Genomic DNA, 18,337 nt, shown 5'->3' with positions numbered 1-18,337 from the left:
TGTAGGGTGAGAACTAAGGAGAACTGGACTATTTTGTCATGTGCTTTAGTGCTGACTAAGCACTTAATTTTGATCTGTAAGTTTGGTTTTGGTTGTTTTTTTTTTTTTAATCTTTGCGTGGAATACTGAGTACTCTGGGAGTACTTGTTCTTTTTCCCCTGGAAAGACTCCCTCTTATTAGTTGTTTATATTATTAAACCAAATTGTTTGTATTAAAAATGGGATTTTTTTTTTTTTACAGGATCAGAATTTGAATTATTTTAACTTTTGCAGTGGTTTTTAACCATTTTCCATTCATTATTCTGACTTTCTACATTTAATTAATTTCCATGCTCACTGTCAGGACTTCTGTACCTTGCACTTGACATCAAAAGGTTCTATTTTGATTAGTTTCCTAGTTATTGATAGTACATCTCTGAATGTTTTTCAGAGAGAGTGGAATTCTTCTATATAGGTAAGAATTAGTTTTGTGGCTTTCGCACATGACTTAATACAGAACTATTGAATCACACATAACCTTTCCCCCTTAATATCTTATATACACTTTCCCATCATATCCTATTACTCTGTGACATTTGGGAGAAACCTGATTTTGTGGGTAATGTTTTTCTTCTGAAAACCCGTGGTGTTCTTTATTTTTGAAATTCAGTTTCACAAGTTTACATCTAAATATTTTGTTTAATTTTCCCTTAAACGTGATACAGCTTTTTCATCAGAAGATTTGGGATTTTCTTCGACTCAAGGAAACTATTCTTTAACTAGTGCTTCTCTTCCATTTGTTTTGGAGTTTTCTTTAGAAATAGTCAATACCTGGGGCACCTAGGTGGCTCAGTGGGTTAAAGCATCTGATTTGATTTCAGCTCAGGTCATGATCTCATGAGTGAGCCCTGCATCGAGCTCTGCACTGACAGCGCAGAGCCTGCTTGGGATTCTCTCTCTCCCCCGCTCTCGGCCCGGCCCCTTCACTGCTCATGCACGTGCATGCATGCGCACAAGTGCTCCCTCCCTCCCTTTCTCTCTGTCTCTCTCAAAAGTAAATAAATAAACATTAAAAAAAAAAAGAAATACTCAACACCCATATATTGGCTGTCCATTATCCATTCTGTCTTCCATATCTCTGTTTTTCATAGACTGTTCATGAGGTCTCTTCCAGCTATAACATTCCAGTAATTTGGATTAGAATTTTGAACATTCAGATGGACACTATACAGATAATTTATCTTACTAGTATGTGTGACATTTCTTGCCATCGTAATTTCTTCAGTCTTTTTCCCCCAGTGGATAAATTATTTTAAAAGAAAAAATCCAGGTCTTATAAATACAGCCCGTCTCTTTTTACAAACTGGAAGGCCCACCAGCAGTTAATAATATGGTAGCCAGTCATCTTTCTCTTTCTTCTAATGCACTTCCATACAAAATCTGTTCAAGTTAAATAAAATTTTGGTGATTATTTGTGATTGTATCATTTAATTGTGAGGGTGCCAACCAAACTTCTTTTCATAGGAGAATTTCAGTTGCCTCTGATAGAAATGGCTCCAGGTAGCACAAGAAGAAAGAAGTCATATCAGAGCAGTGGCTACTGCACTGTGCCAAAGGCAGCAATCAGGCACTTCGCTTGTGCAGCATCCAGATGTTGGGTGTACACTTGGGGTGTGTGCACCATGCATGAAGTGACATATTTCATGGGATGTAGACACGCCAGGTGGCCAGGCTGAACAGTGGCTCAAGAATGTGGCAAGTCTGGGAGGCAGAAAGGCTCTATGAGGCCACATCAGCTGTGGTACTACTTCCTTGAAGGCCTTGCTTTAGTTGCTTTATTAGGATTTTTTCTTTAAGACTGTTCTTTTTTTTTTTTTTCTTCCCCAGTTTTTTTAATGTTTGTTTATTTTTTGAGAGAGAGGGAGATGGAGTGCAAGCAGGAGAGGGGCAGAGAGAGAGGGAGACAGAATCCGAAGCAGGCTCCAAGCTCTGAGCTGTCAGCACAGAGCCTGAAGCGGGGCTCGAACCCACGAACCGTGAGGTCATGACCTGAGCTGAAGTTGGAGGCTTAACTGACTGAGCCACCCAGGTGCCCCAAGAGCATTCTTTAAACACAAAGTAGTTTTTGGCTGAAGGAAGACTGCGTGCACCTCAGATTGTAATTATCATTGTTTAGCCTCTGATACGTCTTGCTGTAAGTTAGCGTGGCCAGTTTGCCAAAAGTACTTATTTTTTTAAGTTGTTGTGGTTTAATTTGGCTTGTTTTCAGTTGTAAGGTATTTCAATGTAGTAATATTGAATGTGAAGAATTCTGCATTCAAAGAACTTAAATTATATAAAACTAAGTACTTAATATTCTCTATAAAACCTTCTGCGGTCTTCCCTATCTCAGTAGTAAAAGTTCCATACGTAGGGTTTATCAGCCCAAAAGGGTGGTGTATTTCTTAACTCTTCTCTTTCTCTTGCACCCCTGCGTCTCATGTGTCAGGAAATCCTTTCAGCTCTTCCTTCAGAGTACATCCAGGATCTGACCTGTTGCCACCATCATCTCTTGCCGGGATTGTTGGAGTACCTTCTAAACTGGTCTCTATGTTTCTGTCCTGTCTCTCTGTAGTCTAAACACATTAGCCAAAGTGATCCATATGAAGTAGAAGTAAGTTAGTTCATGTTAGGCTTTTCCTCATAACCTATAAAATAAAAGCTGAAATTCTCACTGTGATCTGCAGAATCCCATATGATCTGTCTGCAGCCCCTTTTCCCCCAGTTAACTGTGGCTTTGTCTCCTACCAGTCTTTCCCCTTGCTTATTCTGTTCCAACCAAACTAGCTTCCTTGTTTGTTTGTTTGTTTGTTTGTTTGTTTGTTTTCCCCAAAACCAGGATCCTGGGACCTAAGGGCCTTTTTCACTTACCTTTATCTCAAATTCTCTTTCCCCATATTTTCCTCTATATCTTTATGTAAAGTCCACTTGCTCAGTAAGGCATTTTCTAGGAATTTACCCTATTTAAATTCTAACCATCTACTCTGATCTCTACTTTTTTTTTTTCCCTTAGCATTTATCACTAACATACTATACATATTACTTACATATTTTTTATTGCCTTTTTCCTCCAGTATAGCTTTGTACAGGGAGGTATTCTATCTTGGGTTTGTTCATTGCTGCAACTTCAGTGCTACTAGAACAGTTTCTGGCAGATAGGAGGCATATTTAGTGATGCATAAGAAATTGCCCAAATTTATCAGCTTTTAAACAATATCTGCTAATTAATTCACAGCTCCATAGGTCAGAAGTCTAGGCAAGGTGTGGCCACGTTCTCTGCCCATGGTATCAGAGGCTGAAATCAAGGTGTTCCATGTTCTCATCTGGATCCCCCTCTAAGCTCTTTAAGGTTGTGGGCAGAATTTAGTTCTTTATGACTGTAGCAGTGAAGTCCCCATTTTCTTGCTGGCTGTTGGCTGGAACTACCAATTTCCTAAAGGCTGCCTGTAGTTTCATGCTCTGTGGCTTTCTTTTCTTTCTTTCTTTTTTTTTAATGTTTATTTATTTTTGAGACAGAGAGAGAGCATGAACGGGGAAGGGGCAGAGAGAGAGGGAGACACAGAATCGGAAGCAGGCTCCAGGCTCTGAGCCATTAGCCCAGAGCCCGACGCGGGGCTCGAACTCACGGACCGCGAGATCGTGACCTGAGCTGAAGTCGGACGCTTAACCGACTGAGCCACCCAGGCGCCCCTCTGTAGCTTTCTTAGGCAATTCATAGCAGTTGCTTTCTTTCGGGTCAGCTGTAGTGTCTCTGTCTTTGAATCCCTGACTTCCTCTATTTCATATCTCTAGATTCAGATTTAAAGAGCTCATGTGATTAGACCTGAGCTACTCAGATAATCTCCTTTTTTATCAACTCAACATTAGGATTAGTAACATTAATCATATTTGTAAAATCCCTTTGTCATGTAAAGTAACATCATCTTGGGAGTGATAGCTCATCACAGTCACACATTCTCTTAAAGGGGATGGAGTTATACAAAGGCAAGGGTCGTCTTAGAATTCTGCCTATTAGAGAGGGACTCAAATATTTGTTGAATGAACAAATATATTCTGATGATCTCCAGTCTTCAACTAGGGCAGGAGATTGAATATTACTAAAAATGCTGATATGCAGATAGAAGGAAAAACATCAACTAAAACTATTTAAAGGAAGTGAATTTACTTCCAGATAAATACCGAGTTTTGATCTCTGAGCCCATTTTTAAAAATTCTGTAGAAATACATCCAATAATAGCGGCACCTAGGTAGCTCAGTCGGTTGAGCATCCAACTTTGGCTCAGGTCATAATCTCGCAGTTCACAAATTCGAGCCTCACATCAGGCTCTCTGCTGTCTGTGCAGAGCCCACTTGGGATCCTCTGTCCCTCCCCTCTCTCTCTGCTCCCCCCGCAAATAAAATAAAAACATTAAAATACATTATATATATATATCTCCCCAATAATCAAACAGGTCTGCTGACAGAAGTTTACCAAAAACACATAGAATTTTTATTTATTGTATTTATTTTTTTCAGTGCAAAAAGGTATTTTTGTTAAAGCACAGGGACATGACCTGTGGGCAGAAAGAGTATCCGAACACATAGAATTTTTGAAGCATCACTGCTTGTGTAGTCAAAAGCTGGAAACAATCCAAATGTCCATCGGTAGTATTGTGGATAAATAGTGGCATGCTCAAAACAGGTTAATGTGAGCCAGCAATAAAGATGGGTTATAACCACATGCAGCAAGCATGGTTGAACTTACAATCATGTTGAACAAGAGAGACTACAGAAAACGTAGGTTCAAAAACAGGCGAAACTCATCTGTTGTGTTGGAAGTTAAGATAATAGTTACCTTTTGGGAGAAAGGGATAGTGATTGGGAAGGAGCATGTGAGGGGGCTTCTAGGGACCTTATAATATTTTATTTCTTGATTTGAGTGGTGTTAACTGATCATTCATGAAACTGTACACCTTTGGTTCACTCTTCTGTATGTTATGCTTCAGTTTTTTTTTTTTTTTCAACTTTTGGGGCTTTTTAAAAAAATAAAAATGTAAAAACTTAGCATAATGAAGTATTTAAACACTTGCAGTTGAGGTTCTTCCTGTGTTGATTTCATAAAGGTGAAGTCCACTGTGTTGTACATTGCTTATGCCTAGTCCTAGTCTGTTGGTACCTGATGAGGGAAACAGTGTTTCTGAAGTCTAGTTGTATTTATTTTGTATTGCATAGTTAGACTTCTAAATGCTCCCATTTGTCTTTTATTCATACAGATGTGGAGAGATTATTCCCAAAAGAGAACAGTTTAATGACCTCTCCATTGACCTTCCTCGAAGGAAAAAGCCACTCCCTCCTCGTTCAATTCAAGATTCTCTTGATCTTTTCTTTAGGGTAAGTAATATCTTTTGGTATTTTCACATAACTAAATTTTATATATCATAGATAATAGTATTTGAAATTGGTTTCTTTAAGGCAGAGTTTCAACAAATAGATATGAAGGGAAAACAAATAAGAAATATTTATAAAAAGTATTTTTAAAAGCTTGATAAACCTAGTCGTTAATTTGTTGAAGAAGACTGTTGATTGCTTAAGTAGATTATACATTTAACTCAATAGCAGGTGTTTTAGACCACCTTACAAGCAGTTACTTGTAAACAAGTACCAGCTTGAAGCATATGCTAAAATTTGGTAGTAGGGGTAAAAATTGGAGACAGGATGTAAGTTTGTATCTAAGATCTGAGGAATGAAAAAATACTCTTTGCTTTTCCTTAGGTGGTATGTACCCTATTAGAAACAAAAGGAAAAAGTCATGTATATCCAAGGCTATAGATAAATATGTTTCTGTGATTTACTCTTAGAGATATTCAGCAAGTTTTGGGGGCATAATTGGACCTATTGTGTAGCTGTCCTTATAACTGATGGAAATTTGCCAGGATCACCCTTTGTCTATTTAATAGTGGTTCTTGTTTTGTTGTAGCAAATGGGCAGCGTTGTCTTCCTAAGGTTAAAAAAAAAAAATTCTGTTCTTTAAATGATGAACATTCAGCTCCACCCAAAGATAAATACTCTGCTTTTCTTTTTGTTTTATCATTCCTTACTATTCCTGTTATTATCATAGAATTTGAAGCTTTTCCTGTGTATCTTTTACCCCCGTTTTTTAAGGATTTCTTGTTTCAGTTTTCTCTAGGTAATGATATCCACCCCAAACTTTGGTCCTTTTAGAGCAGTTGTTCTTAGTGGGCTGTCACCAGAAGATTGAGTTCCATTATAAGAAAGGGGTAGAGTTACACCTAACAGACCAGGAACTCCGCCTAACCTGAAGGTGATCTTATCTCTGCTATGGCCAAATGTTAAAATCTGGATATACTCTTGGCAGTGGTTCTTGTGCATCCATGGGGAAAAGGTTGAGAATCTGCTACTGTAGAGTCTAGTTGCTATCATAAATTGAGATGTTTCCATGGTAAAAGAAATTAGGAATTCTGAAATAGGGCATGATATTATAAGATGACTGTTTTGAGGATTAGGTCTTAATTTAGTAAGGCTTGTGGCTCTAGACACAAAATTTAAACTGGTCGGAGTTGTCATTGCACTGAACTAGTAGTATGACTAGAGAAGAGTATTAGCATTGAATGGGGTAATGCTGATTCAACTTCATGCTTCTTTATTTTTCCCTCTCGTCTTTTTACAGGCAGAAGAACTTGAGTATTCCTGTGAGAAGTGTGGTGGGAAGTGTGCTCTTGTCAGGCACAAATTTAACAGGCTACCCAGGTAAAAGTAATTGCTCTTCAGTTTTTCTTCTTTGAAGTATTTACAGATATTACTGAATAAGCGAGGCTCACCAGAATGGATTGGTAAAGCAAAGCGGAGATGTGAGAGGGTAGGGGGAGGGAAGTTAGAATGCTCTTCCATTATAAAGGAAGAATATTTGGAATGCTGAAGAAGGGAAGTCACTTGAGAGTCCCCAGAAGATGGCAGGAAGAGGATGTGGCTGGTGAGACTCTGGACCAGTGGTAGGGATCAGGTAGTACATTTTTAATTTGGTAATGTATAACATTCAGTTGTAATTTGTTGTTTGGTTATGTGCTAGTCTCCCTCTCTTATCCTGAGCCTTCAGTGAAAATCTGCCACAAACATATGATAGGGTGTGCGTGAACATAAAACAAGAAGAGTAATTTTCTACAAAGGATCTTGTAAATTAGTAAGTTTCCTATAATCTAAACAGTTCTGAATTAGGAATGAAATTAACTTGTATTAGCTCTGTGTAAACATACATAAAACCAAACTAGTTAGACACAATGTGATGTGATGATAGTGCAGCTCTTAGTTCTTTCCAAGAATAGATCTCAACCACAAACAAGGTTATTATTAAGTATTTATGTGGCACTTTGCAGAGTGCATTACTTTCTTTTATTAGCTTCTCTTTTCTGTAAGCATAGGATTTCTGGAACCTAGCCCCTAGAGACTAGAGATTAGTTCTTTTACATTCCATAATCTTCTTGCTAGAAAATGAATTTCTTTTAAAGGAATGACTTTCTAAATCAGCAGTATTGTTATGTTGACCACTTTTTACTCAAGAGATTTAGTCTTTTCCTATTTGTGAGTGTTTTGAGGCAGGAGGTGGGAGGGAGCAAACCTTAAGGCAAGGGATTGATTGTTCTCAGTTATCATTAACTAAGGAAAGCAGTGTATAGTTTTAAATACTCATTTGACCTGGCAAGCTGAATGTCTGTTCCCTTTTCCAGTGGCTAGCTGTTTGGTCTTTTAAGGGGGAAAAAAATACTTACGGGAATTATTTTCCTTGGTTTTCTATTTTTTCTGGTAGGTCACTTATGTTACAGGATAATTTATTCTGAACTTTAGAAGCCTTTGTATCATAAATCCAGATTATTGGACTTGCTCTGTTTTTGTTCATTTCAGTATTAAATCCAGTCTATTTTTATTCTTGATGTGCCTGGTGTCTTTATCAAATATGTTCAATTTTAGTCTACTTTATCTTTATAGATCAGCGATTTTGACTATCATCTATCTATCTGTTTCATAGTACCTTTTTTTGGTAGGATTATATGAAACTTTAGTCAAAATATTTGACATTTGACATGAGTTTTTATTTCTTCGTATCATTTGGATCCTTATGTTCTCTTAGGTTATGAATTTGAAGATTATGATTTCTAGCATACTTTTTAAAGAGGAATGCAGTCAGTAACTTCAGTTTATAATTTTTTTTAGTTTGTGGCTTCTGTGAAAAGCTATGTACGGTAAGAAAGAAAACAGATTTCCATAAATCAGACATTTTGCCTAAAATTGAGGTTCATTCCCATAAGAGTTCTGAAATTCAAATTTTAAAGTGTTCTTGTGGGCTGTGAGATATATTTAGTCCATCTAGCAGAGATTATGGTCTGTATCACAGGTGAAAAGGTTGGCACAATAGTAACTAAAAAGAAGTGCTTCTACAGAGCTAAAAAGCCTTTTCAGAGCCACAAGCCAGATTTGGCATGTACATTTTGTAGAACTTTTTGCAGAGAAAAAAGTGGAGAAAAGTTTTTCTCTCTTAGCTCTCTCTAGAGAAGGTGCTACACTGAAGTAAGAGTAGTTCTTGTCAAAAATCATTTTGAAAAACTTAATGTTTACCCTCAAACATAAGGGCTGTTTAACACTTTAATTAAATTACCAGTAATGGTTATATAACACCTATTTTTTTTGTAAACTACATCACATTGAAGTAAATAAGGATTTAACCCAGTACCACATTTTAAAATAAAATGCGTTTTATTTGGTGTTTTTGTTTTCTTTTTTTCTGGGAACATTATAAATATTTTACCCAAACCTCACTTATCCACCCTATGCCCATGTTTTATTTTTACTTATATAGTGGTGCGTGGCACATGGCAGATGTTCAGTAAATGTTTTTTGAAGGATCTTTAGTTTAGCCAAATGTATTATTTATTTTTTTTTTTTAACGTTTATTTATTTTTGAGACAGAGAGAGACACAGCATGAACGGGGGAGGGGCAGAGAGAGAGGGAAACACAGAATCGGAAGCAGGCTCCAGGCTCCGAGCCATCAGCCCAGAGCCCGACGCGGGGCTCGAACTCGCGGACCGCAAGATCGTGACCTGGCTGAAGTCGGACGCCTAACCGACTGCGCCACCCAGGCGCCCCTGTATTCTTTAAGTCAAAAGCTATGTAGCATGATTAGTTACAGTGATCTCTTTTCACCTGTAAGAAAGCTAGCTAGTATCTGTTAGGTGTCAGCTAATAATGTCATCATGTCCTGTTTTTCAGGATTCTCATTCTTCATTTGAAACGATACAGCTTCAACGTCACTCTCTCACTTAACAACAAGATTGGGCAGCAAGTCTTCATTCCAAGATACCTGACCCTGTCCTCTCATTGCACTGAAAGTACAAAACCACCTTTCACCCTTGGTTGGAGTGCACATACGGCAATGTAAGTCCTTGAGAGAGAATTTCTTTATCTTCCCTTTTGAAGTTAAGGGGCTTTAATATCTGATCAAAACAATGACTGAACTAGATAACATGACTCCCCGGTAAAATCAGACCAAGAAGGAGATTTTAATTTTGCTTTATTTTAGGATTTGGTGTTAAGTTACTTCCTTATGGAAGTAATTAAATAAAATGCTTAAAATTTTTCCAAGTGCATTAATTGCCTTTCATTAAAAAGTTATCTTTTTAGAGAGTACACTTACTCTCTTAGATTACTAGAAGATAAGCTTGATACATTTTAGGAATATAAATTGGAATTTGCATGTTCATAAAAGTTACCTGAACACTAAAAAATAAATAAATAAAAAGTAACCAATTCCTGTGTTCTTTCCCTAGAAATTCTGTTTCAGTAGATCTGAGAAAATCAGTATTTTTAACAATGCCTTTGCTGACTGTCTGGAATATGCAAGTTTGAGAAACAGTATACTAAATGTTATGCCAGGGCCCCCCAGATTGATTGGGTCTTCATAAATGTATCATCACCAGTGTGAGTGAAGAACTTTTGTGGCTCCTAGAAGTTTTTCCATGAGAAAAGTAGTAACCGTTACTTTTGATCTTGCTTCATCGCATATGCTGGGAAAACCATAGGACTTCTCTGAATGTAGCTCTTCCTTCTGCATACTTGGATTACTTTGGAGCCATGTACTGTAGTTCTTTTTTATACTTGAACTCTAATTTGGTAGAATCATAAAGTTCTCAAACTTTAGAGGTGAAAAAGGATCATAGAGATTTTGTCTAAATTTTTAATTTTACAGAGAAGATCCAAGAAGATTAAGTGATTTTCTTAAGGTTATGCAGTTAGCAACTGGAAGAACCAGGTCTCTTGGCTAAAGTGGAATAGACCTTTCAGAAAGTGAATGAACGTTTGCTAACATGAATTGATGCCTTTTTATAAAATGTATTTCCCTTGGATTAGAAATGGACATATATACCATATCATATAAGTTTATCCTAAAGGCCTCAATGGGTCTACTTACTAATAAAGACATTTTCCCAGAGTCTTAGTGTTTCTGGATTTTTCTCTTACGGCCTTTCTTCAGAATTTGTTTCTGCTTCATGCAAAGTGCCCACTGCTGGTAGAACTGTTACTCTTTCTGGCCATTAGTATAGGCGGTTTATTTCACAGGCTGAAACCAGGCTGTATGACTGACTCCACAATTGAATAGCTTTAAGACTGGACACATTCTTTGACCTGTCTGTAGGGAATATAACAGGATGGTTGTGAACATTAAATGAGGTAATACACGTGAGCTCTTACTACAGTGTCTGATAGCCAGTAAGTCCTCAATAAATGAGAGCTATTATTATTTTATTGCTTAAAAGTAAAGAACTGAGACAAGATAATTTTTCCAAAGTTGTCCTCTTCATATGCATTCCCTTTGACTTCATTTCCAATGCTGTTTATTTAGATCATTGGATCAGGAAGAGCCTAGAGATGGTATCTTGTTTTCTCTTTTGGCTTCTATTGCTAGTAGAAGTATTATAATTTTTTGCTTTTCAAAAGGATACATAAGGGACTATAGTATAGAATAATTCGTTTTATAAGTTAAATATATATTTTAGTAATGTAATTATATACATTATATATTTTCTAATTTTCTGATAGTTCTAGACCATTGAAAGCCTCTCAAATGGTGAATTCCTGCATCACCAGCCCTTCTACACCTTCAAAGTGAGTTATATTTCTTGTGTACCCAAAATTTGTATTTTTAAGGATTTGGCTTGCCCTAATTTCTGAGATTATCCCTTCCCCTTTTCTTTGTTTCTCTTTGCATGATAACTGCTCTGTATTACTATACTTTGTAATTTTCCTGAATCTGCCTTAAACTGTAATGTAGGGTATAACAAAGTCTTTAATAGTGAAGCACATTCAGATGATCCTCTCAAAATTTTGTTTTTAAACTTAAGTCATCTGTTAATATGTAATATTTTCATCCCACAACTGTAGAAATTAACTGATGACAAGGAATTTTAAGGATTGAAGAGATAAAATAACCCCTGTTGGTGTAAAGCACTATTCCTCAAAAATACACCTGGAAATCCCAAATTATCTTTTCGCCTGTTGCTAGCCAGTCTGGGACTTCCTTGTTTTAGACACTTAACTGGCGCAGTTCTGATAGGGAGCAAGAAAACAAACACACAGTGAAATGTAGCTATTCTACAAATGTTTTATATTTTTTACTTAAAATGGAAAAGTTTGTCCAAGAAGAGAAGAAAATACTTTTTTAAAATATATCTCCTCTGTGATTTAACTAGAACCACAGTTCCTGATTAGACAATTCTAAATGACTTGGTTGTCATTTATCTTTAAAATTAAACACTTTGTTGTTTAAGGGCTTTGGGGGGCTAATATAACCATAAAATGACATTTGGGAACTGCTATTTTCTTTTCCTCCTGTTAATTATTTTTCAGTGCAATTAAAACCAGATGACTAACATGACTAGAAATCTGAAATGGTACCGATATGAATACTCTTGCCCGTTCTCAAGATACAAATGAGCAATACCACTTGGCTGCTTAGAAAGTGAGCAAGTGATGCATTTACAGGATGAATATTTTTCCTTACTACAGGCAAGCTGCCTTCTGTGAATATAGTAATTATTAATGGAATGCACTCTTTATGTACCAAATCACTATAGTTTCAAGAAAGAGATGGTTTCATTGGGCATCATTATATTTGGCATGGTCATCTGTTCTCCAGGGTCTACTGGTATGAGAATTTGAGAACTGATCAATGAAGGATAATTAATTAGGCCCTAGAAGACCTGTCATGCCGATCAAACTTAAAAGAGGCTGAGTTATGAATAAGAATACCATTGGTTCCTCTACAATGTCCTTTGTCACATTTGACCCTGGTATTTTAGTGGCCAGGTGTCACCCTCCTTCAGCAAAGTATTTACATGCATAAACAAATTAATACATTCAGTTTTGCTTGGTGAGCATGAAATCAGAAATGAGGAATTAAGACGGCTGATTGGCTATTTCTAAGTTATGCTAAAAACCCTTTTGAACACCTAATGGGAGGCTATTCAAGTGTGTAGGCTGGAGTGCAGTGATATCCTGGGTGCTCTCAGCCACAGACTATGTTTGGGTTTATCACTGACCACTTGCCTCTTTTCTTTGATCTACATTGCTATGCGATCCTCCTGGTTTCCATTGTGGCCTCTTATTTCTTGGTGCCATCATTCTATATGTTTATTTACAATTTTTACATTTAGATGAATTGCATTTTTCCAATTTCCATTTTACTTTTTTTTTTTTTTAGTATAGTATACAAATTTACGTTAACCTTCATCAAAGAAAATTCGTGCTCTTTGACCTTTTCCACTTTTTCTTTTAGTTTATTTTCAGCTCACTTAGAAGACAATGCAGTAACACCTTACTTATCTGGTATCATTGAAGAATGATATTTTACGTAGCCAAAGCTTGCCTTTTTAAGCATCCATCTTTAAAATGCTTAGCCATTTTAGATGGTTCTGTACTCTGTAACCTTACAGAATTCTTTATATTCTTAAATAAAATAAACTGAAGGTAATTTAAATATATTTTAATGACTTAGAATCAGCATTATGAGTATCACCTATTACACTGTGTTTTAATATGATCATGCCCTCAGAGGCTTTTAATTCTTACAAAACAGTTTATATTAAATGACTTTATAGTTCTTTATTGCCCTTTTTGTGGTTATTCTCTCTCATTTCCTAGCTCTCATTTCTTGATGAACTTGCTACCTTATTTTATGCACCATTTCCTGGGAAAGAAAGGGTCCCTGTCTAAAGAGTAAAGTGCATGGGCTTTGAAACTACTGCTTTCCTGAGAAGCCTTTTTTCTTAGTTTTGAATCCCTGCGTTCTGGAAACTAGAGGTTGCCGGAAGTCTGACTTACATATAATTGGATAAGTGGAATGTTACTGTTAATTTTAGAATACATGGATCATAATTAAAAAGATCAAAAATTAGTCCTCATGCACAAAGTTGTCAAAAACATTTATTCATTGCCATATCTGCATGCATTCAGTAGAGTACTTGCTTTATAAAATCAAAAACTACTTTGGGGTTGATCATTAAAAGAAAAAAGGCACAAAGTGATTGGTTTACGGATGATATATAATAGCATAAGAATTGTCTAATTTTCAAAGCATGGCTGTTTTGGAGTGGGGCAAAAGGTAATGCTTAAATATATCTCTTCTGTATCCTTTTTTCTCTGTAAATCATTTTCCATAATGGAAAAGTTTTTTGTTTTATTTTGGTATTATATGCATCAAGGAAATAACAAGGACAAGTATTTATTTATCAGACTCATATAGGTTTTTATTTTCTTAAATTACAGGAATTTCACCTTCAAATCCAAGAGTTCCTTGGCTTTATGCCTTGATTCCGACAGTGAGGATGAGCTAAAACGCTCTGTGGCCCTTAGCCAGAGACTTTGTGAAGTGTCAGGCTGTGAACAACAGCAGGAAGACTTAGAAAAAGTAAGTAATTTCTCATCAAAATACTTGGCAAATATTTGTATAGCTCTTACTGTCCAAACACATGCCTTTATAACCAGCATCAGCAAACATAATACATACACAGGGTAGATCGTATACTTAATGGATCTGTTTTAAAGAGTGTACTTTCTATAACTATAAAACAGTGTTTAAAAATGGATTGGGATTTAAGTTATTCTTTTTTTTTTTTTTAATGTTTATTTATTTATTTATTGAGAGAGAGAGAGCGTGCAGGGGAGGGGCAGACAGAGAGGAAGACACAGAATCCGAAGGAGGCTCCAGGCTCTGAGCTGACAGCACTGAGCCTGACACGACACTCAAACTCACAAACTGTGAGATCATGACCTGAGCTGAAGTCAGACGCTTAACCGACTGAGCCATCCAGATGCCCCTGGGATTTTTTTTTTAATTGAAGTATAATTGACATATTTGTTTCAAGCATACAGCATAATGATTCAATATTTGTATGTATTGCAAGAATATCACCACAGTAAGTCTAGTTAACATCTGTTACCATACACAGTTACCTCCCCCCAATTTTTTTTCTTATGAGGACTTCTAAGATCTGTTGTCTTATGCAGCTTTCAAATATGCATATAATATATATATATTTTAATGTTTATCTGTTTTTGAGACAGAGAGAGAGAGAGAGAGACAGAGTGTGAGTACACAAGGAGCAGAGACTAGTGAAGACACAGACTATGAAAGCAGGCTCCAGGCTCTGGGCTGTCAGCACAGAGCCCAACACGGGGCTCAAACTCACGAACTGTGAGATCATGACCAGAGTTGAAGTCAGATGCTCAACTGACTGAGCCACCCAGGCGCCCCACAACAGATTATTAACAATAGCCTAATTCTGTACATTACATCCTCATGACTTATTTATTTTATAACTGGACGTTTGTACCTTTTGGCCTGCTTTACCCACTTCACACCAGCACCCGCGCGTGCATGCACACACACACACACACACACATACACACACACACACACACACACACACACACACTCACACTCGCACACACCACCTCTGGTCCCTAGCAACCACTAGTCTGTTTCTACATCTATGAGCTTGGTGGGAAGTTTTTTGTGTTTTTCAGATTCCACGTGTAAGTGAGATCATATGGTACTTGTCTTTTTTTGACTTATTTCATTTAGTGTAATAACTTCAAAATCTATCCATGTTGTTGCAAATGGCAAGATTTCATTTCTTGTTTGTGGTGGAATAGTATTCCATTGTATATGCCACATTTTTACTTATCTATTGATGGACACTTAAGTTATTTCCAGGATTGAGACTTAAGAAATGAAAGTTGTTACAGGTTCAGAGCTACTTTCACATATTGGTCCCGAAATAATTACTCATTTTTTTTAATACTAATTTTTAATATATGGGAGACTCTAGTAAACGTTTTACATCAACAGGCCAACCAGGTTATCTAAAGGTTTAAATAATTGAGGTGTCTGGGTGGCTCAGTCGGTTAGGCGTCCGACTTCGGCTCAGGTCATGATCTCACAGTTCGTGAATTCGAGCCCCGCATTGTGCTCTGTGCTGACAGCTCAGAGCTTGGAGCCTGCTTCAGATTCTGTGTCTCCCTCTCTCTGTCTGCCCCTCCCCACTCACACTCTGTCTCCCTCTGTCTCAAAAATAAACATTAAAAAAAAATTTTTTTTTTTTTAATTTAAAGGTTTAAATAATGGATGTGAGAAGGTGTAACTTCATCATTTTCAATCTTGACACATAATAATAGTTAATACCTTGAAGTTACAAGCTTCTCTAGGAGTTTGCATCATCTCGTGTGACTGTTTGATTTTAAATCTCCCTTTTGGTTAGGTAACACTTTAATATAAAAATAACATAACACTTTAATATAAACACTTTAATATAAACAATTATATTTATAAACACTTTATATTAATAAGTGTTAATAAAATAATAAAATTAATAAACACTTTAATAAAATTAATAAACACTTTAATATAAACACTTTAATATAAAAATAACAATTTAATAGTTATTTTTTATTGACTTGTTTCCCATCTAATTTCAAAGCTAAAGATAGTTTGTGGTTGCTCACCCTGAATGAGAAATGAAAGTCAGAATGAGAAATGAAAGTCTTTGATTTTTGCTCACATCATGATCTCATGATTAATGGGATTGAACCCACCTTGGGCTCTGCTCTGACAGTGTGGAGCCTGCTTGGGTTTCTTTCTCTCCCTCTCTCTCTCTGCCCCCCCCTACTTGTGCATGTGCACACACTTGCACTCTCTCTCAAACGTGAAAAAAAGTTTTTAGTTATAATAAGAATAAAAGTAAATATGAGGTGTAGTGAAAACATTTCTAGTGTAGTATACGTGTAACTGAAAGAAAATACACCAAAGATACCTGTAGGAATTATCCCTGAGTGATGGATTTTGAGTGAATTTGTTTTCTTATTTTTAGGTATTTTCTAAATTTCTACAAAGAGCATACTTAATAAAATAAACCTGTGTCCCGGTGTATTTATTTAAAAGAAAATTAGGCTTGCCAGTGAGTTTATATGTTGGTTATTGATTGTTAAATAACCTAAAACTTCAAAGAAAGGAAACTTTTTAGAAATAAACTTCTCACTTTAAACTCTAAGACTGCTATATTCATAGGCATTCTGGTTTCCTCTAAAAGTAACTCTCTTCTTCAGGATTCCAAATCATGCAGAATAGAGCCTGATAAGTCTGAATTGGAAAACTCTGGATTTGATGGAATGAGTGAAGAAGAGCTTCTAGCAGCTGTTTTAGAGATAAGTAAGAGAGAAGCTTCACCATCTCTGAGTCATGAAGATGATGATAAACCAACCAGCAGCCCAGATACTGGATTTGCAGAAGATGATATTCAAGAAATGCCTGAAAATCAAGACCCTGTGGAAACGGAGAAGCCCAAAACACTTGCAGAGCCTGGTAGGTTTAATGAAAAGAATCATCTGTTAAGGCACAGCGGTGTTCTGTAGCCTTATTGGGACAAGCAGCTTCTCAATAATGGGAGGTGAAATGAATCTGTGTAACAAGGCTAATAATATTTTCATGCTTCCCCTCCCCCCCCCAAAGCAGTTTAAAAAATGAGGAGTAAATATTTTGAGTAGTATCCAGAGGCTGCTGGTAAAGTATGCCTTATCCCTTTAAGTGTACATCAAAAGAAAAGTTAGGATTCCTTTGTGCACATAAGTAAATGTGTCATTTTTTGGCCACTTTTTTTCCTCACCACTGCTCTCTCAGAAATTTGTATAATTCTTTCCTCATTTTTCTGTATTTGAATTTGTACTGAGTTTTAGTGTATAAATTGAGTTCTCCATTCTTTGGGTTCATCCCTTTATAATGATAGAAACACCACTGAACTAAGGTCAAGTTTTGAGCCTCTAATCTTTTTTTTTTTTTTTTTTTTTAAGCTTATTTATTTTGAAGGAGAGCACATATGAACAGCAGAAGGCCGGGGTGGGGGTGGGGGGGTGGGGGTGGCGGTGGGGAGAGAATCCCAAGCAGGCTCAAACTCATGACCTTGAGATCGTGACCTGAGTCAGATGCTTAACCCACTGAGCCACCCAGGCACCCCTGAGCCTCTAATCTTGGCTGTACCACTGACTAGCTATGAATTTCTAAATAGGAGATTTAAGCACTTTGACAGCTTTCTGATCACTGTATGGGGATACACCAGGCATGCTTTGGAAAGTTGTGATTAGAATGTTAGATCAAATATACATATATTGTAAAGGGCTATATGGATAGAAAATTATTTTGTACTAATTATTTCTATTTTGTTATTTCTCAAATCTGTCAATGATAACAACAGAGCTGAGCCTCCTTGCCTTGTACTGTGGGTATTTTAACAGTTTTAGGTGTAAAACTTTTACTGTCTCTTCCTGTAACAATCTAATATTTTTCTCCTGATATCCACATTATCTATATCTGTGTAGCTGATATGTTTCAGTACATCAAGCCTGAAATTTTGGAGATGAAGAGAACAGTAGTATATCATAATTATTTTCTGTATTCTTTGGGGTTAAGTCTTATCAACTGAGTTTATGTGCAAGTGAAAATAAGAATTAGTATATTCTAATTATTAGTATATTCTCAGTTTAAATGGAAACAAAAAGCTGATCTGAGTGTTCCCTTTTTTTCTCTTTCTTGATGCAAGTATCCTTAGGAAATCCCTTTCTTTTCTTAAACTCATAGTCACCACCCTTACATATTATTGGTTAATATCAGTGCTTTTGCCTTTCACCAGTAATTCCTGCATTCACCTCTTCCTTCTACTTCTTTGCTCTGTCTTACATCTCCCTAAAATTAACAAAGGAAGTTATTCTTCTATACAATTAGTT

General features: G+C 36.5%; 1 protein-coding gene across 6 annotated transcripts in view; it reads left to right on the top strand.

The window, feature by feature from the left end:
* Positions 1-18,337, top strand: part of USP37 (ubiquitin specific peptidase 37) — a 97,055-nt gene that overhangs the window by 52,336 nt on the left and 26,382 nt on the right. For 5 of the 6 annotated variants that reach the window (XM_003991142.6, XM_019838669.3, XM_019838668.3 and 2 more), the window contains 6 exons: positions 5,271-5,388; positions 6,686-6,765; positions 9,278-9,442; positions 11,105-11,170; positions 13,829-13,970; positions 16,667-16,922. In XM_003991142.6, the coding sequence (XP_003991191.2) occupies positions 5,271-5,388; positions 6,686-6,765; positions 9,278-9,442; positions 11,105-11,170; positions 13,829-13,970; positions 16,667-16,922 (827 nt within the window). The remainder of the gene's footprint in view (positions 1-5,270; positions 5,389-6,685; positions 6,766-9,277; positions 9,443-11,104; positions 11,171-13,828; positions 13,971-16,666; positions 16,923-18,337) is intronic. The other variant, XM_045034479.1, reaches the window with a different exon arrangement.

This window comes from Felis catus, chromosome C1 (assembly GCF_018350175.1).
Source record: "Felis catus isolate Fca126 chromosome C1, F.catus_Fca126_mat1.0, whole genome shotgun sequence".
Classification (NCBI taxonomy): Eukaryota; Metazoa; Chordata; class Mammalia; order Carnivora; family Felidae; genus Felis; species Felis catus.
Note: the sequence above shows the minus strand (reverse complement) of the source record. Positions and strands in the feature narration are given on the sequence as shown.